Below are 24,422 nucleotides of genomic sequence, written 5' to 3' on the forward strand. Positions count from 1 at the left end.
CAAAGATGGAAATGTTTTCAAATACTGAGGGACATTGTGGGAGCTAGTTGGATAGCCTATAACTGGTCGGGTTGTCGGCAGAGTTACAGGTACATCATTGTGAACTTAAGAAGGGGCTGGGACTTCCCTGGTGGTCCAGTGGTTAGGATTCCACTGCAGGGGGCCCAAGTTCAATCCCTGGTCTGGGAACTAAGGTCCCCTCAACAAACTGGAAGGCATGGCTGAAAAAAAAAGTAGGAAAGGGTCTGAGAGACTTGGCATCATTCAGGAAGGCAGGACAGGCTTTTTGAGCAGCAGAGAAAGCTACGCTGAGATTAACAAGCATTACTATGGTTCATACTGCCATAAGGTTTCCAAGATTCAAGGGAATTTATTTTTTAGATTTAATTAGCAAAGTAAACTTTCCTACAAAAATGACCAGTCCACAGAAATGAATTGCAAGCCCATTAGTGTCACAAGCATGGTTTATTCTTGGATAATTCCCTGACAGTCCAGTGGTTGGGACTCCAAGCTTTCACAGCCAAGGCCCGGGTTCAACCCCTGGTCAGGGAACTAAGATCCTGAATGCCAGGCTGTGTAGCCAAAAAAGAGAAGCATGGTTTATTTATTCACTTTTTAAACCTTTTTTATTTAAGCATTGTTTATCCTTAAGTGCACTTGTGTAAACTATGTCTCTAGGGGAACAGCTTTAGGATATACAAGTTTCTAATGTAAAGATATGGTTGAGGATTTAATTATATGTTGTCTATTATCAGAACTAATTCTCCCAACTAAATGATATTTTTCCCTCTTGTTTGTAGATGATGCAAATTGTGAAACTGATTAGGATCCCTTTTCAAGTCAGTTAATGGTTGAGGAAAAAAATAATCTGCATTCACACCCAGCTAAGGAACCGAGTTTGGCAGCTACATTTGTTTATTGGCTTCATTCCTGCTTGCATGCAGTTTGTCACTCTACCCTGGTTCCTCCTTGTCATTTATCATTTTGTTATACTTCACATATCCTAGAAGCCACTGTAAATCCTTTTTTGGAACAAAAGAGAACATATAATATTTGAGATATTTAAGCACCTTAATACTTGTAGTAGTTATGAAATAAAAAGCACACCCACTTACAAAGCCACTAGACCCAAAAAAACCTTTTTGAAAATCATACAACTTTCCATTTAATAATGGGTTGTAGTGTACAGAGCAGAAAGCCAAATTTGTAACAGCAGAGAATTATAGCAAAATGAGTCAAAAAATTAAGACTCAGCCGTATGTTTGCCTCCGTTCTTTTAGAATATGAGAATAGATACTTAGCACTATTATGCCAAAAGCTATTTGCCCTTCTTAATTTTGGAAGCTTTCTTCCCAACTCCATTATCAATATCTAGTAGTGATTAAGCTGGGCTCTGGAGCCAGAGTACCTGGTTTCAAATCCAGCCCACCACTCCAGCTGTGTGGCCTTCGGGTAACTTACTTATCTGTTTCCTTACTTGAAAAATTGCATTAACAGAACCTACCTCATAAGATTCTGAGGACACCAGTAAGGTGCTTACAATGGTGTCAATAACATTCTAAGTGCACAAAAACTGGCAGCTGGAACTACTGTGGCTTTATGGGTGGTTAAGGCTCATGAGGCTCTTGCAGCCCATTGCCAAAACTTAGGATCCAAGTGAATGAGTAGCTGGATGCCAAAAACCCAAGCCAACTTGTAGCTGAAGACCAGATAAGAGTCCTTCCATCGATGCACTAAAAAATACTTATGGAAGTTAAACCTGCAAGTCAAAAAAGCTCTTGGTTAATGGCATTTTAAACAGGTCTGATACCTTAGTTACAGACTAACTGGCTCCTACTAGAGCCCTACTGAATTCGTTCATTAAACAAATATTTATTAAAGGCCTACTTTATCAAGCATAAGTTTTAAACACCACAAATCATTAAAAACCAACATACAACCACACTTTTTCCCCTTACAGCTTCAAAGTATCACCGTCTAACAATAGGTCCTAGGCAGTACCAAAATAACAAAAATTCTTTAAAGTGCTACACCTGCCAATTTAATGGAAATCAAAAGTAGAAGCCTATTCACAACCTCAAAGTCTTAAAATAATCAAAACATAGCATGACTACAGTAAACTTTGGGGTCCCAAGATCCGGCCTCAGTCCCACAGGGAAGTATTTGGTGGAAGCGAAGAGTGACAACTGCTTAGTCCCACTGGATCCTTCGCTCTTCTTCAGGAAGAACACTCCAGTTCGGAGAGGCCACATCCCGGGCCAGCCAGTTGAAATCGTCAACGTCGTTCCAGTTATTTTTGTTCTTGTCTAAACCAGAGCCCTCGAAGTCCTTGTCGATGCCAGGGTAGCTCCAGGTGTAGGGGGCGAACTGGATCCCGGTGCAGTCCTCCATGATGGCCCTGCTGGTCACCTGCAAGAAGATGCGGGTGTCTTTTGTGGTGTGTACGCGGAGCTGCTGGCAGGCCACGGCCAGCACGCAGTCACTGCAGTCCTCCAGGAACACGGAGGTGGACACTGGACCGCAGAGCAGCGTACAGCCTTGGGCCTTGGTCAACCGCAGGGTGTTGGGATTGCCATAGAGTTTGATCGTGCAGTTTCTCAGTTGGGTCAAAAGGACGTCCTGCTGGTGCAGCTCCTCAGCTCTCTTCTCCAAAACTTGGGACTGCAGATTGGAGAAGCCGCAGATCCAGCTGGAGTCGAAATCTCCCTCCTCCTTCAAGGGCGGCGGGGAGGTCAGGATGCCCTCCGCCGCCGGGGCGACGGGAGCCGAATCTACTTGCGTGGCTGAAGCAGCATCCTTCTTGCGGGTCTTGAAAGCGAAACGCTTCTTAGGCTGAAGCTCCTGGCGCCGCTTGGCCAGGGCCGCCTGCAGCCGCGCCAGCACCTCTTGCGCTTGCCGCAAATCGTAGGCGGCCAGGAACAAAACCGAGTCGTTTATAAGTTTCTGAAGCCCCTGCAACCGAGCGGCCGCCTCCTCCAGCCGCTCGACGGAGTCCCCGCTTTCCAGAAGCTCTTCCACGGCCGATCGCTCCCGAGCGAAGGCAGCGGCGAAAAAGTCGCTCTTCTCCCCTTCCACCTCCTGGTCCTGCCGCTTTTGCTTCCGCCTTTCTACCTCCAGTTGCCGCTCATGTTCTCGCTTCTGAAGCCGCTCGGGCACCAGGGTCCGCTCTCGCTGGGATCCCAAGTCCCCGTTCGCTAGGCCAGCTGCGGACAAACCACCAGCCTCCATCTTAACTTCAAGCTTCCTTTCTCCTGCCTTCCTTCCTCCGGGCGCGCCCTTCGCAAGGCCTCCCACCAACGCGCCCTGTGATTGGCCGGGCATGCTGACGTCACACCCCGGCCTTATTTTCTTCGCCCATTGGTTCCTCTGCACTGGAGGGGGCGGGGATGTGGGGCGGGGCAGACTGACAGAGGGGGTGGGGAGACAAAGGTCCTGGTGGATGGGTGGGGTGGGAGGCAGGCGGGGGAAGCTTTTTTTCTTCTTAAAGGGGCAGGACTTATATCCGGGATTGTGGGGTGAGTTGCAGCAGCGGCAGCTGCACATGTGGGTTTGTTTATAAGAACAAGGTTAGAAACTCGCAGGACTCCCCCTCCCCCCCAGCTCCTCCCTACTACCCCCTAACAGGCCGGAGATCCGCAACTGGTGGGGGGAATGTGTGCGTGTGGTGGGTGGGTGGGGGGGACAGGTAGTGGTGAGAAAGATGGAGGGGGGGCAGAATATTACACCGCCCGGCCGGCGCGGGTGGAAGCGGCAGCTGGAACAGCTGGCTAGGGAGCCGCTTGCATGTCTCTTGGTTTTTTTCTTTCTTTTTCCTTCCACCACCCCTTCCCCCAACCCATTCTTGCCGCCCCTAAACCCTCCTACCCACCCCCGCGCCGCTGCAGTTCCGCGTGGCCTGGGGCTCCTGGATTCCCGAAGGCAGTTACCCGGGCGGGAGAAGGCGAAGGGCACGTACGGGAGAGACTGAGGTCCTCACTGCAGCCGGGTCCAGGGGGCCCTGGAGGAGTCTAAAAACGGATTACTATTTCTTTTTTTTGCCAATTGCTGCAGTCGAAAGGGTGGGGGTGGGGGCGGGGGCAGGGTGAGACTCCACACCCCCTCCCTCTTCCTCCCACGCCCTAACCCCCCTGGGCCGTCACTCCCTGCCCAGCTGGCCGCTGCTGGCCGCGCGGGGGGCTGAAACCCCAGCCCCGGACTCGGCGGCCGTCTGTGGGGCCGTCGGTGGTTAGGATAGTGATGGGGGAAATGTTACATTATTTTTAGAGGTGGTGGGAGGGATTTATCACCGGAAGTAAATGAGCCTCCCCTAAAGTCGGGACCAGCCAGAGGTGTGAGTGGGCAGCCTGGACGGCGCAATCGCTGGCAAAACCCAGAACAGCGGGCTGGGAGAGAACCCGGGCGCGGCCGGCAGCCGGCGCTGGGCACCTCGCGTGCTCGGCTGAGCGCCGGGGCCTCTGACCCTCCCCGTCCTTACAGTCGCCGGTTCCACCTTTATCTCCACCCCCGGTTTCCAACCTCCGTCGGGGTAGTTAATTGCCCGAGAAACTGTCACTTGAAATGGTACTGATATACCTGCATTTTGATGCAGAAAAAAATGGGAGGAAATGAGAGGATTAAGATTCCTCCCCCACTTTTTCAATACCCACTCTCCTCCTTTCCTTCTCATTTAAAACGAAAACCAAACATAAATTCCCGAGTTTCTCCGCTGAAAGTCAGCGCAGGTCACACTGTTTGGCAGATTCCACTCGGGGATGGAATTGTTGTGTTTGTAGACATGCACCTGATGAAAATGACGTTGCTGAAAACATCTTGTGCTTGCGCTTGTAGTATGTAAGATAGATTTTAATTTGCGTTGTTTCATGGACAGGATAGATGGAGACGTGTGTGTGTGTGTGTGTGTGTGTGTGTGTGTGTGTGTGTGTGTGTGTGAAGTATGTTTCCAAGGCGGGTGAACGAAATATAACTGGTTATCTTGTCTTTGGGTCATATGGGGGAATGCAATAGCTGATTTATTTTGTGAAGAATTGATTTAACCAGGGAAGGTTTGAAGTGAAGTCGCTCAGTCGTTTCCGACTCTTTGCGACCGCATGGACCGTAGCCTACCAGGCTCCTTAGTCCAAAGAATTTTCCAGGCAAGAGTACTGGAGTGGCTTGCCATTTCCTTCTCCAGGGGATCTTCCCAACCCAGGGATCGAACCCGGGTCTCCCGCACTGTAGGCAGACGCTTTACCATCTGAGCCACCTGGGAAGCCCCTAGGGAAGGTTTAGAGAAGGTTTATTTTGCTAGGGAGAAAAATCTGACCTGCCTCACCTAAGTATTTCAGCAGTACAGTCTGTTCCGTCTCCAGTTAAGAAGTTTGTAGCAAACAAGGTTTATTGCGCTTGGGTGTTGCAACAGGAGTGAGACAACGTTTTTGAATTAGCTACAGTGACCCTGGGGGTAGGGGATAGTGTTGTCTGTATCTGAAGTGGAATGGAAGGCCATTAAACCCTTTGAAGAACTTCACTTATGCCCAGTGAGTGGTTTGGGGATAGGGTCCAGTAGATTTTGGAAGTTTCCAAGTATTTTAAGTTGGTTAGTTCAGACTTTAATGAAAAAGGGGCAGTAAAGGGCAAGAATGAATGGGTCACCCTGCAGACCCAGGGTGTGGGAAAGAAAGAAAGAAAGTGAAGTCGCTTAGTTTTGTCCTACTCTTTGCAACCCCATGGACTGTAGCCTACCAGGCTCCTCCATCCATGGGATTTTCCAGCAAGAGTACTGGAGTGGGGTGCCATCAGTGTGTAGGAGGTGCCTTCAAAGACTAATGTGAGGCTCCAGTGGGAATGGACAGGGGTCAGAAGTCTGGTCATTGTGAAGCACTGGCTTGAATGTTCTTTTTTATAATATATAATGTATTTATCATTTATTATAATATATTATTTTTATAATCTACAATGTATTTATCATTTATTTTTGATTTTGCTGGGTCTCCACTGCTGCACTCTGGCTTTCTCTAGTTGTCGTGAGTGGGAGCTCCTCTTCGTGGCAGTGTGTGGGCTTCTGGTGGCTTCTGTTGTGGAGCATGGACTGCAGGTGTGCCCAGGCTGCAGTAGTTGCAGCCCTCAAGCTCTGAAGCACAGGCTCAGTAGTGGTGGCACACAGGCTTAGTGCTCTATGGTATGTGGGATCTTCCCAGACTAGGGAATGAACCTGTGTCCCAGGTGATTCTCAACCACTGTATCATGAAGGCGGTCGGGCTTGACAGTTCTTGACAGACCCCAGCACAGCGGCAAGCCAGGGTAGGTGGTCAAGACATAGGTTTAAAGCTACATTTCGAGAGCAGTAGGAAGGCGTTGCCAGGCCGTGTGTGCGTCTTCTTTATGACACTTGAGGGCGGTTGATTCAGTGTGCATCCTTGAAAGGGCCCCAGCTCCTCAGAAGGACATGCCTGTTCTGATGGAAGGGTAATGCTTTACAGTGGAAATGTGGCAGAAGGCAAGCTGCCCGTGAGTTCTGGATCCCGCTTTCAAGGATGCTTTACAAAGCTTGTGAATCGAAGAACTGCTGTCCATTAGACATCTTGGAAAGTGAAAGAATTGTAATGTGTTCCAGACTTTAAAAATTATTTAACAAAAATTTAGATGCTTTAATGGTTCTATTTGTTAAATACATTTTTTAACTTTTTGAAAATTTAAAAAGTAGAGAGGAGAGTGTTTACATGTACCTATCACCCAACTTCAGCAATTCACAACTGGCAGTCTTGTTTCTTCTAAAACCCTAGCCACTTTCCCACTCCACCTCACTCTGATTTTTTCTTGTTGTTGTTCAGTTGCTAAGTCTTGTCTGATTCTCTGTGGCCTCATGGACTGCAGCATGCCACGCTCCTCTGTCCTCCGATATTTCCCGGGGTTTGCTCTGATCCATGTCTATTGAGATAGTGATGCTATGTAATCACTTCATCCTCTGTCATCTCTTTCTCCTTTTGCCTTTAGTCTTTCCCAGCATCAGGATCTTTTCCAGTGAGTCAGCTCTTCACATCAGGTGCAAAAAGTATTAGAGCTTCAGCTTTAGCAGTAGTCTTCCAATGAATATTCAGGGTTGATTTTCCTTTAAGATCAACATTCAGGATTGATCTCCTTTCTGTCCAAGGGACTCTCAAGAGTCTTCTCCAGCACCACAGTTCAAAAGCATCAATTCTTTGGCTCTATACCTTCTTTATGATGCAACTCCACATCTGTACATGACCACTGGAAAAACTACAGCTTTGACTATATGGACCTTTGTCAGTAAAGTGATGTCTCTGCTTTTTAATATGCTGCCTAGGTTTGTCATACCTCTCCTTCCAAGGAGCAAGCATCTTTTAGTTTTGTGGCTGCAGTCACCATTTACAGTGATTTTGCAGCCCAAGAAAATAAAATCTGTCACTGCTTCCACTTTTTCCCTTTCTATTTGCCATGAAGTGATGGGACTGGATGCCATGATCTTAGTTTTTTAATGTTGAGTTTCAAGCCAGCATTTTCACTTTCCTCTTTCACCTTCATCAAGAGGCTTTTTAGTTCCTCTTCACTTTCCATCATTAGAGTGGCATCATCTGCATATCTAAGGTTGTTGATATTTCTCCTGGCAGTCTTGATTACAGCTTGTGATTCATCCAGCCAAGCATTTCTCATGATGTACTGTGCATATAAATTAAATAAGCAGGGTGACAATATACAGCCTTGTCATACTCTTTTCCCAATTTTAAACCAATCAGTTGTTCCATTTCTGGTTGTAACTTGCTTATTTTAAAATGAATCCCAAACTTTATATTATTGAATATTTTACAATCCACGAATATTTCAATATGTATCTCCAAAAGATTAAGGCTGTCTTTTTAAAAACACAACCACAATACTATTAGTTGTTGTTGTTTAGTCAGTCGTGTTCAACTCTTTCCAACCTTATGGACTGTAGCCCACCAGGCTCCTCTGTCCTTTGGATTTTCCAGACAAGAATGCTGGAGTGGGTTGCCATTTCTTCCTCCAGGGGATCTTCCCGACCCAGGGCTCGAACTTGCATCTCCTGCAAGTCTCCTGCATTGCAGGCAGATTCTTTTACTGCTGAGCCACAGTCCAAAAAAGTGGCGACTGTTTCTCCATTATTATCTGAGTTTCAGGCTGTTAGGGGAACCACTGATCCAAACCAATATTCACATTTCTCAGATTATAATTTCCTTTTAAAAATTACTTTATTTGAATAAGGATCCAAACTTCTATACAGTGTGCCTAGTTAATGTGTGTCTTTAATCACTTTTAAATCCTCCTCCTCTCTCTCTCAAGTGTTTTGTTGAGAAAAATGATCACTTGTTTAATAGAGTTTCCCACAATTTGAACTTTCTGGTTGCATCTCCATACTATGTTTGTAATTTTAAATACTTGTTGTATTTATTTGATCTTTTAACATCCTTAAGAGAATATTTGTGTAGTGATATGCCACAGAAAATCAGTAACTAAGGAATGAAAGCAGCTAACACAATAAAACCGTCTTTGGGTGTGGTCAGATAGCAAAGAATGAGGCCTTTTGTGTTCTTTGGTGTTTATCAGGAACCCTGTGCAGGCCATTCCTGGGCAAATAAATCCAGCCTCTGTTTTCTAGTAGCTGGATTCCAGAAGTAGGTGTCACCTATTCATCTTTCAGCAAATATTGAATGTGTAGTGGGTTAAAAGGATTCACTACAAGTTGTGCGTGTCAGGTATGAAATATATAGCCAATTTTCCAGTCTGGGTGGCTGACTTTTCTGACACAAAGCCAGTGAGGGGTGTCAGCCATGCAGGCACGTGCTGTTCTGGAAAAGGCTCTACCTTGGTCTGGGAAGCAGAATGGGAGCAGCTTCTGCCTTCCTCCTCTGCCCCTGGCTTTCTTCACCTCCTCAGCTCCCGTCACTTTCTGGGATGTCCCTTCCTCATTGTACCGCTAAGACCTAGCACAGGGGCTGCTGCTGCTTATGGATCCATGCCCAGCGCTGAGCCTGGGAGGTTCTCCGGCTGCCAAGTGCGTCAAGATAGGCAGAGTCCCTTTCCTCCTTGAGGAGGCCTAATCTGGGGCAGATAATTACACAAATGTGAAATTGTAACAGTGACAATTGACAGCTGTTAGGAAGGACAGAGGAACAGTGGGTGCCCCTCATGGGAGGTTTGACCTTGTTGGGAGGTCAGTGAAGTCTTCCGGAGCAGGCAGGGTTGAGCTCTGGCTGGAAGGAGGAACAGGAATGAACATGGAGTCAGTGAACCCTGGAAGGTGTCCTCTAGGTATGTCGGCTCAGGGGTCACTGGTCACTTTGTGGAGAGCTGTATCCAGGAGTGCTGGGAGCAGGAGGCCGCAGGGGATAGGTGAGAGGGAAGGGCTGGAGCAGATGCCGAATCCATATAACTCTTTGGAGGAGTCTGTGAGGAGGGAGGAGGGAATAAACAGGCGGTGCAGGGAGGCCAGTGAGATATTTCTGGTTTTTACAGAAAAAAAAAAGACATAACCTAAGGGCCCTGGAGGAGATGGGACACAAAACACAGGTGTGAGGATTAGCCATGGATAAAGGGAAGGACAGCTTTCTCTATGGCAGCGCTATTGTATTAACTTTTTATTGTGAAAGTTTTCAAACATACGCAAACCATTTGCTCTCAACTCACAGTAACAGATGCATCATAATTGAAACACAAGCTTTAAGAAACAGCAAATACTCTTGGGATATATAGTAGATGCTATTTTCTATTCTTTTTATTGTATTTTAAAATGTTGGCCAAGACCTCCTAATCAAACGGCAGTTTTAAGTTGATGTGTCAGCGGGAGAGGGTGCAGCTGTTGGTAAACTTGCATGTTTGATGAGTCTGACGGTGTCTGTGCCCTCTGTGAGTGGGTCGCGGGGTCCTCTGCTGGGTGTGAAAGGAAAGAGGTGTGAGGTATCTGAAAAGTAGGGGAAACGTTTGGATATCTTGTGGGAAGAGAGAGAGAGTGTTGCCCAGAAAGGCAGGGCTGATGGTGTGGATGGTCAGCAAATACTTGAGAATGAAGGAGCAATCTTCCAGGGGGCCATCTAGACCAGAGACTGACTCAGGGGATGGAGCAGGGCTGGGGGCAGGGTAGAGGAGAGAAGCTGGCATGGACAGCCTGAGGCTCAGAAGGCAGGAATTCTTGTGGTGGGGCTTCTCTAGAAAGGTCTGGAAACTTGACTCCTGTGGCCCCTCCTGCATTCCCTCCAAAATCTTCAGAAACTTATGTCAGTCTTCCAAGACCCACGCTGCCTGTCAGCAGATGACCTTAACCTGGTCTTCTCGGGGGCTTCCTGAGCAGCTCAGCTGGTAAAGAATCCGCCTGCAATGCAGGAGACCCCGGTATGATTCCTTGGTCTGAAGTTCCCCTGGAGAAGGGATAGGCTACCCACTGCAGTATTCTTGGGCTTCCCTGGTGGGTCAGACAATAAAGTATCTGCCCACAGTGCTGGAGACCTGGGTTGGGAAGATCCCCTGGAAAGGGGCATGGCCTCCTACTCCAGTATGCTTGCCTGGAGAATCCCATGGACAGCAAGGCCCCCAGAGAGGAACCACACCTTGCCTCCCTCTTATTACCTCTCTGTGAAGATCCACCTCTTTGCCTCTTGCCCTTCTTCTTCAAGGCCAACACCTCCACCTGATCTGTGTCCCTCCCATTTCCTGGAACCTTGAGCCACCCCCATCCTCTGTTTCTTCAGGATCTTTAATGCTGCTTCTTTGGTTTCTCTTCTGAGCAAGCAAGTTCCCTCCACTTAAAACAGTTTTCCTTTTGTCCTTTCATGTACCCAAAGAAATACTTTTTTCCCTCTTTTGTCAATAGACTTTTTAAAAAATATGTATTTAAAAAAATATTTATAAATAAATTGTTTAAAAATTATTTATTTATTTACTAGGCTGCCTCAGGTCTTAATTGCATTGTTTGGGCTCTTTGTTGCAGAGCATAGGCACAAGCTTAGTTGCCCTGCAGCATGTGGGATCTTGGCTCCCTGACCAGGGATCGAGCCTGTATCCCCTGCATTGGAAGGCAGATTCTTAACCACTGGACCACCAGGGAAGTCCCTATTAAAATAGACTTTATATTTTATTCAACTTTTTGAAAAAAATTTTGTGGGAGAGGTAATCGGGTTTATTTTTTTCCTGGCTTTGTTGAGATATATTGTGTGAGTTTAAGGTACTCATTGTGATGATTTGACTTGTGTGTGTGTGTTTGTGTGTGTGTGTGTTTGTATTTGTTGTTGTTGTTCAGTTGCTAAGTCATGTCCAACTCTTTGCAACCCCAGGGACTGCAGCATGCCAGGCTCCCCTGTCCTTCACTCTCCTTGAGTTAGCTCAAATTCAAGTCCGCTGAGTCAGTGATGCCATCCAACCATCTCATCCTCTGTCTCCCCTTTCTTCTCTTGCCCTCAATCTCTCCCAGCATCAAAGTGTTTTCCAATAAGTCAGCTCTTTGCATCAGGTAGCCAGAGTACTGGATCTTCAGCTTCAGCATCAGACCTTCTAATGATGGAAGGATCAGTCCTTCTTTTACTATATATATGACTGAGCCACTGGGGGCGCATGTGTTGTTAACTGTGGGGCTTCCCTGGTGGCTCAGTGGTAAAGAACCCGCTTGCCAGCGCAGGGGACTTGGCCTAGCGGGCTACAGTCCATAGATCGAAAAAGAGTCTGACCCGACTTAGGGACTCAACAACAGCATTGTTAACTGTAGTCAACATGCCGTATGTTACATTTCCAGAACTTACTCGTCTTGTAACTGAAAGTTTGTAACTTTCTATTTATTTCTGGCTGTGTTGGGTCTTCATTGCCGCGCTTTCTCTAGTTGCAGTGAACTGGGGCTACTCATTCTTTCGGTGCATGGGCTTCTCATTGTGGTGGCTGCTCTTGGTGAGGAGCACAGGCTCCGTAGTTGTGGCCCGCGGGCTTAGTTGCCCCATAGCATGTGGAATCTTTCCAGACCAGGGATACAACCTGTGTCTCCTGCATCACTTTACCACCAGCGAAGTGCCTGGAAGTTTGTATCTTTTGACCACCTTTGTCCATCTCCCATCCCACCCCTGGCAGCTGCCAATCTAGTCTCTGGTTTCTCTGGGTTCAACTGTAACAACAGACTTTTAAGAACAGTCATCTACGTTTGCTATGTTCAGATTCTCTATCTTATTCCCTCCTTAATCCCTTATCACCTGGTTTCTGCCTCTGCTACTTCAGTGGGAAATCCCCATTCCCTCCTAATGTTCAAGTCCGTTGTTCTTTGTGGCTCTCAGCACTGGATAACCCCTTCTCAGAGTACAGCTCCCTGGTTCTGTGTGTTCTCTCTCCATCCCTGATCACTATTCTTCATCTTCTTTACCAGCTTCTCTCCAGCTGTCCCCTAAGTATCCGTGGGGCCAGATTTCTGTCCTGGTACCAGTTTCTAGTTCCTCACACCTCCCCTGGTGAGCTCTCCTCCTCCTCCCAGGGCACCGAGTCCTGTCCTTATGCTGATTGATTCTGGAATCCCTGGCTCCTCCTGCTTCTCTCCTGGGCCCAAACTTGGACTTCCAACACTTTTCTAGATATTTCTATGTCTCGATATTTCCACTGTCCAAAATACCTATTTTAAGATGGCTTTAAAGGAAGTCCTTATTGTCCCAGTGATGTCCTTTCTCTTCGATACGTAAGTTTCAGTTTATTGCTGTGTAGCAAACGAACCCAAAACTTACTGGTTTGAAATAGCAGTAACTTATTTCTCACAGTTCTGTGGGCTGAACTGGGTCTGGAGCCTCCAAGACAGCCTCTCTCATATGTCTTCAGCCTTGGTACTGCACCTCGTCCCCTCCACCCAGCCTATCTCCTGCTTCAGTCTCCTTCCTAATATTGCTATTGGGCTCCAGCTTTGCATGGTGGCTGGCTTCCCAAGGGCCAAAAGTAAGTGCCACCAGCTCTCTTCAGGCTTAAGCCGGAATTGGTACAATGTCACTTCATTTGGTCAAAGCAAATCACAAAGCTGCCCAGATTCAAGACAAGGAGAAATAGATTCCAGTTCTTGATGGGTGGAGCATAGGTCTTCAGAGGGAGGGGGGGAGCTGTTGGCAGATCGTAACTCTTAGCAGATAATACGGCACATTGTATATAAATAATTTTGTGAACTCACCTACGGCGTTTACTTGTGCCAGGCAGTGGCTGAGCATGCACACCTATTACTCCTTTCAGCCTTCGCCACATCCCTGTGATAATGGTACTACTTGTTACCCGCATTGAGCAGGTGAAGAAATGAGGTGAAGGTGACTTCCGTAGGACAGAGAGCGAGTAAGAGGTGACGCTAAGACTTGAATCGAGGTGGGACTTCCTTGGTGGTCCAGAGGTTGGGGCTTTGCCTTCCAGTGCCAGGGGTGTGGATTCCATCCCTGGTCAGGGAGCTATGATCCCACATGCCTCTTGGCCAAGAAACCAAAATATAAAACAGAAGCAATATTGTAACAAATTCAGTAAAGACTTTTAAAAAATGGTCCATATCAAACCAAACAACAACAAAAAGAAAATCGAGAAAAAGAGACTTGAATGGAAGCCATCAGGTTCTTTTCATACCCCTGTCTGGTTATGATACTGCATCTGGTCACAATCCTCACCACAGTTGTAGTCTTCTGAGCAGGAAATCAGTCATCCACAGAGCCTCATTCCTCCTCACGGGGCCACCAAGCCTCCAAACACTCTTGATTCCCTCCCCCTCTCTCTGGGTCTTTTGTCTCAGCCAGCTCCCTGTCTTCAGGCCTGAGCCCCCTCCTCATCTTCTTCAATAGGTGGGCTATTGCTGTAGGTTCCCATCTGGTCCCTGACCACTGGGCCTCCCTGACCTCCCCCAGCACTCTGTGCCTCAGCCACTCACTGCCCTAAAATTCAAGTTGCTTGTGTCACTTTACCTAAAATTTGCCCTGGCTCCCTGTTGTCTGATGCTGTTCAGAGTCTTTGGTGAGGACGCCTGGCCCTTCACGACCTGTCCCCCGCGTGCCTCCCACTCATCTCCAACCATTGCTATCACCCCAGTCACACCATCCTCTGCCATTACACCCACACTTGTGGTCCTTCACTTCCACTTATTCCTGCCACACTTATTAAATCAGCACTGACTCTGTGCTAGGCACTTCCCGGGGATGGAGGTGCTTTACTGATGAACACACAGGCAGGTCTCCCTCGGAGCTTACAGACTACCCGTGGGATGCAGACGAGCACCAGGTGGGGGATACATGCTATACTGGGAGAAATCTAGGCGCTGAGCTCACACAGGATCACCTGTCCCAGAACCGGGGCATCAAGGGAGGGAGTGTCTGTTAGGAAGTCTAAGCTGGATCTTAAAGAATGAGTGTCATCAGACCAGGTGAAGGGAGAAAGCAGAATCGCTCACAGTGCGATTTTCTGGGTGCAGGAAATACTTCAGTGAATGAGACGGAAAGACCCTGGCCTCAAGCCAGGATAGCTCCAGGGCCTCTGATGGCAGAGGCTGGGCTTGCACGGCAAACCTGTAAGATGTGTTGGACTAGAGCAGTGTTCTCAGCTGTGGCTGCACACTAATATCACAAAGGGAGCTTTAGAATCCCCGGATGCTCGGGGTCTTCCCCTGAGTAATTCAGTCACAGTGTCTGGAAGTGGGACTGTGATATTGGGGTTTTTTTAAAAGCTCCCCAGGTGGTGGTGCTGGGCAACCAGGCTCATAAGCCACAGCTTATGAGGAACTGAAGATCAGAGATGAGGTTAGGAAGGTGAGCAGAGGCCAGACCACCAAGGGTCTTGTAAATCCTGTTAGGAGGTTTTGTCTTAATCAGGAAGGCACTAGGATCTAGTGAAGGACTTAAGCAGGATAATGACAGGATCAGATGGTTCCCACCAACCTGCTGCTACCACCGCCCCGCCGCCCCACCCCAGTCCCTGCTGTAGAGAGTCAGTCTAGATGCTAGATCCTCCATGCTGAGTGAATTCAATGGAGCAAATGGAAAGTGATGTCCATTTGGAGGCTGTTGCAGGAACCAAGGAGAAATGGTGGTGCTGGGCTGCCGTGAGGGGAGTGAAGATAGAGAAGGAAGGGGAGATATTTGAGAGACTTAGAAGGAGACTAGACAGGACTCAGGGATTCACTGGAGGTAAGGGCTATAGGAGGGCAAGGAGTTGTGGAAGGTCCCGGCGTGGGGAGCTGGGGCTGTAATGGGCTTGGTGCCAGGACGAATGGGTTTGGAGAGAGAGCTGGTGGGTCCACGTGGGACCTGCTTCCTGCTCCCTTGTTCCACTGCCTGCAGTCTTGTGCCTTTTCTTCTCTGTGTGACAGGGCACTTGTCTCCCACAAGGGCTGTTTTACACATCTCCTCTTCCAGGAAGCCTCCCTGGATTCTCCCCTCCTTTGGCTCTGGGTGAGTGTCCAGTTGTAAAGTCAGTATCCTGCCTGTATTTATAGGTATCTACTCTATACCTTGGGCTCCTTCAAGAAGGGATGTGTTTTATTCTGTGCCTAACATAACACCTGATACATGTTAATAAAGGCTTGTTAAATTGATGAAGGATGGATGGAGAATTGGGCCAGAAGCAAAGCTTTCTCCTAGGAGTGTGAATGGAAGTGGGTCGGGGGCTTACTGTTCTTGTTCCTAGGGTAAAGAATAGAAGGAGTCCAGAGGCAGAGAGGAAGATGTTTGCTAAGCTGATCAGAAAAGAGACCTAGTTAAAGAGGTGCCAACCTGCTGACTCTAAAATAGAGTGTTATATTTAGTAAGCTATCTGAATTGTCTTTTTTTTCTTATCAAGGTATCATACTGTATAATATAAAGATTTCCGGTGTACAACATAGTGATTCACAATTTTTAAAGATTATATTCCATTTATAGTTATTATAAAATATTGGCTGTATTTTCTGTGCTGTATAAGATATCCTTGTGGCTTATTTATTTCATACATGGTAGTTCGTGCCCCTTAACCTCCTACCGTATCTTGCCTCTCCCTACTTCCTTCTCCCCATTGGTAACTACTAGTTTGTTCTCTAGATGTGTGAGTCCGTTCTGTTATATTCAATAGTTTATTTTTTTAGATTTCATATATAAGTGATGCCATGCACTATTTGTCTTTCTCTGTCTGACTTATTTCACTAAGCATAATACCCTCCGAGTTCTTTCATGTTGTTGCAAATGGCAAACTTTTATTCTTTTTTACAGCTGAGTCGTGTTTCATTGTATGTGCCCGTACCCACGCGTGTAGGTGTGTTTATCACGTCTTCTTTATCCATTCATCTGTTGACGGACACTTAGATTACGTCCACATCTTGGTTATTATAAATAATGCTGTTATAAACATCATTTGAGTGCACGTACCTTTTAAGTTAATGATCTCTCTTTTTCAGACATATCCCTAGGAGTAGTATTGCTGGGTCATATAGTAGTTGTAGTTTTAGTCTTTTGAGGCACCTCTATTCTATTTTCCATGGTGACTGCACCAATTTACATTCCCACCAAAGGTTCAGATTTCTCTCATGTCAAAAGTCGCATAAATCTCTTGAAGCCTTTCTACATTCGTTCTGTTTTTAATGTCTCTTCCTGCCAATAAGGTGTGATTGTGGCAATAAGTAGATCTGAGTTTAAATTCTGATTACTTGCTGTGTGACATTGGGCATGATACTTAATTTCTCTGAACTCAGTTTCCTCCAACTGAAAAGTTGAGATAAAGAGGAAGATATATTTCTCCTAGAATGGTTGTGATGTTCAAGTAGTGGGTGGGAAAGCACCAAGTATTGGGCTAGGCCTGTGGTGGCTCCTCGACAACTGTTCCTTTCTGCCTTCTGGTCACCAGGACTTGGTCCCTTTGCACTTTTCAGCACTCAGGGTCAAGGGTGGAGCCAGAATTTGTTGTGTGTACTAAGATTTTCTCATAAAGGACCCTGTAATGATTCTCCTAGGGACAGGTGTCTGGCCTGTCTGCAATTCTGGGGGATATATGGGTAGAATTTACGTGTAAATAGAACTTCCCTAGTGGCTCAGATGGTAAAGAATCTTCCTGCAGCACAGGTGACCTGAGTTCAATCCCTGGGTTGGGAAGATCCCCTGAAGAAGCAAATGGCAACCCACTCCAGTATTCTTGCCTGGGAAATCCCAGGGACAGGAGCTTGGCAGTTCATGGAGTTATAAATGGTCAGACAGGACTGAGTGACTAACCCTTTTACTTTTCACTTTACATGTAAGCAGTTGCTGCAAAAGAAAACCAAAGAATTCTACAAAGTCAGAGCTGGACAAGTCCTAAGGGATCCTCAAATTGCAGGACAAAAACTGGCTTATATAGTAAAAGGGAAAAATGAGGCTATGTAATTTTTTTTTTTTAAGTGATGATTCATTCACTTTATAGAATTGTGAGATCATTTGCTTTTTTTTTTTCAGTTTCTTTTATGAAAGCCTTTTTTATCTGTGAAATCTTCAGTTTTGAGAACCACTGATCTAATCTTACTTCACTTTACAGATAAGGGAACAGGCTATGTAACATTAATGGAACGTGAAGTATTTTCACAACCTCTAAGCTCTTATTTGACTGCAGGCGCCATGAGGGCTGTAGTTGTGTCTCCTGTTTTTTTTTTACACCCCATAGTCTCTGCACATGGGCACATCATGCCTGGTATGGAAAGCTCACCATAATTATCTGTTGGAAGAATAACTGAGATACTCAGCCCAGACACTCCAGAATCCTAGTTTGTAATGATTTTTATTGTTACTAATGGAACCAGTAAACTCCTTGTGGGATCCTCTCTCCTCTGTCACCCAGCAGGGCAGGTGTTCAGTGAATGAGCCCCCGGGTCACACAGAGTTCAGGCAGGTCCCGGAAAAGATAACCCAAGAATCCGAAGGACAGTGGGAGCCTTCTCTCATATTATCTCATTTAATCTTCACAGTCACCTTGCCGGGAGGGTAATAATTTGAAGCAGTACAACTTCAAAATTCTTTACAAGATACAGCCAAATCTTATTTTTAAAATGTATTTATTTATTTGTTTTTGGCTGGGCTGGGCTTCCTTGCTGTGCACACGCTCTCTCCAGTTGTGGTCAGCAGCGGCTACTCCTTGTTGCAGTGCATGTGCTTATGGTGGTGGCTTCTCTTGTGGCAGAGCACACGCAGGTTCAGTAGTTGTGGCCCACAGGCTCAGGTGTTCCTGAGCATGTGGGACCATCTTCCCAGACCAAGGATCCAACCTGTGTCCCCTGTATTGGCAGGCGGATTCTTATCACTGTACCACCAGGGAAGTCCCAGAAGACACAGCCAAATTTTAATTCCCAAACATGTGCATTTTTAAATACTGGACATGGAAGGTGGGTGGGTGAGGTCAATACCTTTTCAACCTCCATTTTTTTCTTCTTCAGTATAAGGGGAATAATGATCCACAATGTTTTGAGATGGGTTTTTGTAGAAATGCTCATTTGCTGAGATAAAATGCTTTTTAAATGTCCTGGCAGTTGAAAGTTAAAAGAAGCAAAAATATTCCTCTTCAATTTTTTTGCCTAGAAGTTGAAAGTTTCTCTTCTTTAGATAGAATTTTATTATTTTCTACAAAGCACCACTTTTCTGTGAAATACCATATGCTTTCAAATTGCAGGTTCCAACACAATAAGGTCATGAAATCCGTTTAGTGGATAGAGATCTGCATTAAAAAAAAAAAAAGATGAAATAAAATGGAAAATGTCACAGTGCATTGTATTCATAAGTAGGCTTATAGTATACATATATATTTTATATATACATATGTGTTACTTGCAGGATAAAATGTATTTCTTTTTAGAGTTTATGGTCAAAAAAATTGGGAAAAAAGGGTTTGGTGATGATGCTTTGCACATTATGGTTCTGAGATGTGCTCATTGACATGAATAAAGGGATATCGTGTGTCATTAGGATGTGGCAGCAGTCAGGAAATGTGGCTGCACAGTGGGAATCCTTTTGTGCTACAGATACTTCCTCCTCCTTCATTTCTCAGGATAATGCATGTTTGCTTACAAAATGTGAAAGATGCCAACCTGGACATGGGAACAATGGCACCTACTGTTCAGGACCATGGGTGTGTGATGGGAGCTACCGGGTAGGGCACGTGTGTTTGACAAGTGTGAGTTCTGCTCTCCGGGAAATATCCAGTGGCCCCTAACCTGTGGTAATTTGAAATTTGTTGTTACTGTTGTTCAGTCGCTGAATCGTGTCTGACTTTGCGACCCCCTGAACTGCAGCACGCCAGGCTTCCTTGTCCTTCACTGTCTCCTGGAGTTTGCCCAAACTCATGTCCATTGAGTCAGTGATGCCATCCAACCATCTCATCCTCCCTGGTCCCCTTCTCCTTCTGCCCTCAATCTTTCCCAGCATCAGAGTCTTTTCCAATGAATCAGTTCTTCACATAATGTGGCCAAAGTATTAGAGTTTCAGCTTCAGTGTTGGTTCTTCCAGTGGACATTCAGGGTTAATTTCCTTTAGGATTGACTGGTTTGATCTCCTTACAGTCCAAGGGACTCTCAAGAGTCTTCTCCAACACCACAATTCAAAAGCATCAGTTCTTTGGCACTCAGCCTTCTTTATGGTCCGACTCTCACGTCCATACATGACTACTGGAAAAACCATAGCTTTGGCTGTATGGACCTTTGTCAGCAAATTAATGTCTCTGCTCTTTAATATGCTGTCTATGTTTGTCATAGCTTTTCTTCCAAGGAGCATCTTTTAATTTTGTGGCTGCAGTCACCGTCCACAGTGATTTTGGAGCCCAAGAAAATAAAATCTGTCACTGTTTCCACTTTTCCCCATCTATTTGCCATGAAGTGGTGGGACCGGATGCCATGATCTTCATTTTCTGAATGTTGAGTTTTATGCCAGCTTTTTCACTCTCCTCTTTCACCTTCATCAAGAGGCTCTTTAGTTCCTTTTTGCTTTCTGCCATAAGGGTGGTGTCATCTGCATATCTGAGGTTATTGATATTTCTCCCGGCAATCTTGACTCCAGCTTGTGCTTTATCCAGCCTGGCATTTTGTATGATATACTCTGCATATAAGTTAAGTTAAGCAGGGTAACAATGTACAGCCTCGATGTACTCCTTTCCCAGTTAATTTGCTGAGGCACTGATCTGAGCACATCCCAGGCCTGTTGGTGAGAGAGACAGTGATTTAGCTTCTGAGGGAGGCACGCCTCCTACCCTCCTTCTGCATTCTACAGAGCTTGTGAGGTTTTCTAATCTTTGTCTTTTTTGGGGGGTGGGGGCAGGGTGGGGCGGGGGGATGGAATATAATTGCTTTACAATGTTGTGTTACTTTCTCTGTACAGTGTAGTGAGTCAGCTGTATGTATGCACATATCCCTTCCCTTTTGGACCTCCCTTCCACCCTGCCCCCCATCCCACCCCTCCAGGTCATCACAGAACCCTGAGCTGAGCTTCCTGTGCTATGTAGCATACATGCATGCTCAGTCCTGTCCGACTCTGTGACCCCATGGACTGTAGCCCGCCAAGCTCCTCTGTCCATGGGATTTCCCAGGCAGGAATACTGGAGCAGGTTGCCATTTCTTACTCCAGGGGATCTCCTCAGCCCAGGGACTGAACCAGAGCCTCCTGCTTTGGCAGGTAGGTTCTTTACCCCTGAGCCACTAGGGGAGCCCTAGTCTTTGTCTTGTCATTGTTCAGTTGCTGAGTCGTGTCCAACTCTTTGCGACCCTATGGGCTTTGGCACACCAGGGTTCCCTGTTCTCCACTATCTTTGTCTAAAGAGCACAATTCTCTTAAAGTAATAAAAAGTTGGTTTTTGTGTGAAGAATGACCACAAAGTGAGAGGTGAAATTTGGGTAAAACTTTGGATTGTGAAGATAAGCCAAGAAAGATGACCTCTTGACAAAGTTGCGATTTTCCCAGAAAACAAAAGCTGCCGTGAGAGTTCCCCGGTTCTGCAGGTTGGTGATTCCTGGCGCTCTGTGTATGCAGCTCTAAAGACTGTCAGGAGCAGAGCTACCCTGGTGGCTCAGACAGTGAAGAATCTGCCCGCAATGAGGGAGACGGTCAAGGCTCTGTGCAATATGCTTGGATGCCTTTTTAGAACCTGTGGGGTAAGCCTTGATTTGAGGCAACATTCATTTAGCATATAACCTCTGGAAGACAGAAATTTAGAAGGAAAAAAAAAAAAAATTTAGAGGGTAGAAATCTTCACTTTTGTTTAAAAAGAGGAGAAAACATGCTTTTTTTTTTTTGTCTTTTACTTATTAATTCTGGATACTTTTTGACCCATTGCATTAGGAATGGCTGTGTTACGTTCTCTGCTATGATCTTTGGATCTTTAGGACAGACCTGTCCATCTCAGGTCTGCCCAGAGCTGAGTCCTTCCCACAACTCTGGGAGGGAGAGGGAGAGTTGGGCACAGGAGATGGATTATCAGTGGACAAATCAGGACCAAATTCTGCTCCTTCCTTTGCATGTAGATGCTGACTCTTTTGAAAGAAGGACACTAAAGTCACTGGTGGGTTGACCCATGTGCCTTTCTTCTAAACCATATAAACTAGGTAAGTTGAGGGTCACCCCCATCTCCATTCTCTAGTAGTTAACCTAAAGCTTGCATTCCATAAGGTACCTGTGAGTCATAACTGCAACTGCAGAAAGAGGGAGAAAGAGAAGAAAGGGAAGTGGCATGTTAGTTTATCAGGATATGAGAAATCACACCTCGATTTTCATTTAAAAGAAAAAAAAGTTAGGCTGAGATTCATTCATTCATTGCTGCGTGACGGACGTCACCAGGAGTCTGACTCTGCTCTTTCAGCTCTGCACCTGCAGAGGCTAGGTGGACACCTCTCCTGACCATCGTCAGATCCAGGGGAAACTTGTTCCTGCCACCTAACTGACTGTCATTGATTTGGTGGCCATTTGTCGAGTGCCTGCTAACTCCAACATCAGCCAGGTGCCTGGATACAGAAAACATGCAATGAATGTTAAACTGTTGATGCAAGTTGCTTTATTCGGCCTTGAGCCGAGGGGAAGAAAAAAATAAACAAAGCCTAGTCTCCTTGGGGCTCGGGATCCAGAGATAGACAAAAAGACAATTAATTGTAAGTCAGGTCAACCCCAGTATGGGTTATAAAGGAGAGAGAGGAATTCCATGGAAGTACAAAGAGAAGAGAGAGGGGAGAGAGAGGAGTGGACTGAGAGAAAGTGGGCAGAGCAGGGGCCCAGAGGAAAGGGCGCCAGCAAGGGCAGAACTGGAGCCAAGCAGGGTGGACGCCAATTGCACTTGAGGAACCTGGGGTAACGCCAGGCAGCAAGAAGGAGTCAGAAGCATCAAGGTGTGGTGGAAGATGGGGCTGGAGCCTGCAGTCATTCCCAAGGCACCAGGAACCATCAGAGGTTTTGAGCAGGGAGCAAGGCATCGAGTGCTTTCTGTTTTAGGAAGAGAAGTTGAAGAGGATGGATAGGGTGAGTGCCATGGGGAGGCTCCTGTAGTGGGTCACTGGATAAATGACAGGGCTTGACCGAGGGCAGTGGAAATGAAATGGAGGTTACGCCGGAATGATTTGTACTCGAAAGCCAATCTGTGAATTTATAATGGGCATGAACCTACCCAACCACTTGAATGATTAGGTCAGCTGGCCAGAACACAGCTTTTTAAATTGAAGCACATTAATAATCAAAGGATTATTCGGTGAAAGTGGAGTTAAGGCAAAAGGAGTTTAATGGTCTGAACAGACCTTCCACTCGATCTATGGCTGTCTTTGCATAGCGGTAGTTACACAGCTGAAGTCTCTGGTGAGTTGTTACTCTTCTCTGGAAAGACCCTTGGCCTGCAGGAGGAACCGCTCCCCTGGCTAGCACTGGAGAGAGGCCGTATTCGAGGATCTTTTGGTTTCAAGAAAAGGAACTCACTCATCAATGAGCAAGTAAAATGGGAAATAATTATAAGGAAGGGGACTCTTCCACCCCAAATACTAGAAAGGCGGCCAGTCTTTCTGGGGCTTAGAATATCTCAGGTCCTTTCTCCTCCCCACTTCCTTCCCTCCACGTCCACTGAGAATCTGCTTGCTTCTGGACACGTTGGCCTTTCCGTTCCCATTCACTTGCATGGACCCCATTATAACTGCCCCCATATGGTGGTCTTGACCCCTAGTCAGACTTACAGTCTGCTCCTCACACCTGACCCAGTTTCTGTGCCTCAAGTAGGAAAGCTTGAAGAGAGGATCCCAATGTTCCAGCTTGGGTCAGGGGCCTTTCCCTTATCTAGTCAGGCTGAAAATGTGACATGATAGATTCTTAGAGGGAAAAAAAAAAAAAATGGTAGTCAACCCTGGATAACTCTAGTATACTGGTATTATGGTTCAGCTCTGTTCACTGACTCAGTATATTGGTTGTCTTTTGCTGTATAACAGAGTACTCCAAAACCTAGCAGCTTAAATAAGTGTTTGTTATATTATATACCCAGTTCTGTGAGTCCAGAATCCAGGGACAGCTTACCTGGGTGTTTCTGCCTCAGAGTCTCTCATGAGGTTGCCGTCACACTGTTGTGAGGCCGTCACCATTAGAAAGGCGGGCTGGGGGCTGACCTGCTTCCATGACAGGGAGGAAGCCTCCTTGCCCCACTGGCTGCTGGCTGGTGACCTCAGTTCCTTGTCGTGTGGGTGTCTCCACAGGCTAGGTGTCCTTAGGACGTGGCAGCTGGCTCCCCCAAGAGCGACTGTTCCAGAAGGAAAACCTAAAATGGAAGCCGCAGCCTTTCATAACCCAACCTCAGAAGTGACGATCACTAGCGCCCTGTTCTGTTGGTCACACAGACCAACCCTGGTACAGTGTGGGCGGGGGATACACAGAGGTGGGGATACCAGGAGATGAGGCCCATTGGGAATCGCCGTGAAGATCCGTTACCATACTCAGTCAGCAGGCAGTGATTTAGTGCCTACATGAGTACCAGGTGCTGGAAACTGAGAGCTTGTCACACAGAGTTTCGTCCCTGAGGAGCTCCGTGTCTGGTGGGGAGACACCTTATAAGAACACCATCATGTGTCCCCTGAGCCACCACACTTATCCTCATGAGATTCACATCTCTTCACAGCAGTCTGTTATTTAACTATCCTCAAGTAGATCCCTTGTTTGCCCAGATGGAGTTTTAGTTTGCTTTTTTTAAGTCACTGCCACAATAAGAAGTACATTTTATATCACAAACCAGTACATACATAGACACATTTATATTGGAAACAAATTTCACAGAAGAGTTTACACCCTCACTGCCCGCAATATATTCAAATATTTCCTATTCTAGGCAATTTCATTTTTTGCAAAAGTTGGTCACAATCTCATGGATTTCACAGCCTGTCGTGTTGTGACCTGCCGAGTGGAAAGCAGTAGTCTAAAAAAGTCCAAACTCTCTGCCACGCACAACAAAGTCCCTCACCATCTACCTGTCTGCTGCTCCCCCCTCATTCATATTTAATACTGACACCC

General features: G+C 46.4%; 1 protein-coding gene and 1 non-coding gene across 2 annotated transcripts; both read right to left on the bottom strand.

Moving 5' to 3' along the window:
- Positions 1 to 610: 610 nt before the first annotated feature.
- On the bottom strand, positions 611 to 3,228 carry TBCC (tubulin folding cofactor C). The gene has a single exon (XM_068960802.1). The coding sequence runs from the start codon at positions 3,226 to 3,228 to the stop codon at positions 2,191 to 2,193; it is 1,038 nt and encodes a 345-aa protein (XP_068816903.1). The 3' UTR covers positions 611 to 2,190.
- Positions 3,229 to 5,176: 1,948 nt separating this feature from the next.
- Positions 5,177 to 5,248, bottom strand: TRNAC-ACA (transfer RNA cysteine (anticodon ACA)). The gene has a single exon. It is a non-coding gene; the product is annotated as a tRNA-Cys (tRNA).
- Between the last annotated feature and the right edge of the window lie 19,174 nt (positions 5,249 to 24,422).

The sequence above is a fragment of the Capricornis sumatraensis genome, chromosome 22 (assembly GCF_032405125.1).
Source record: "Capricornis sumatraensis isolate serow.1 chromosome 22, serow.2, whole genome shotgun sequence".
NCBI classification, from domain to species: Eukaryota; Metazoa; Chordata; class Mammalia; order Artiodactyla; family Bovidae; genus Capricornis; species Capricornis sumatraensis.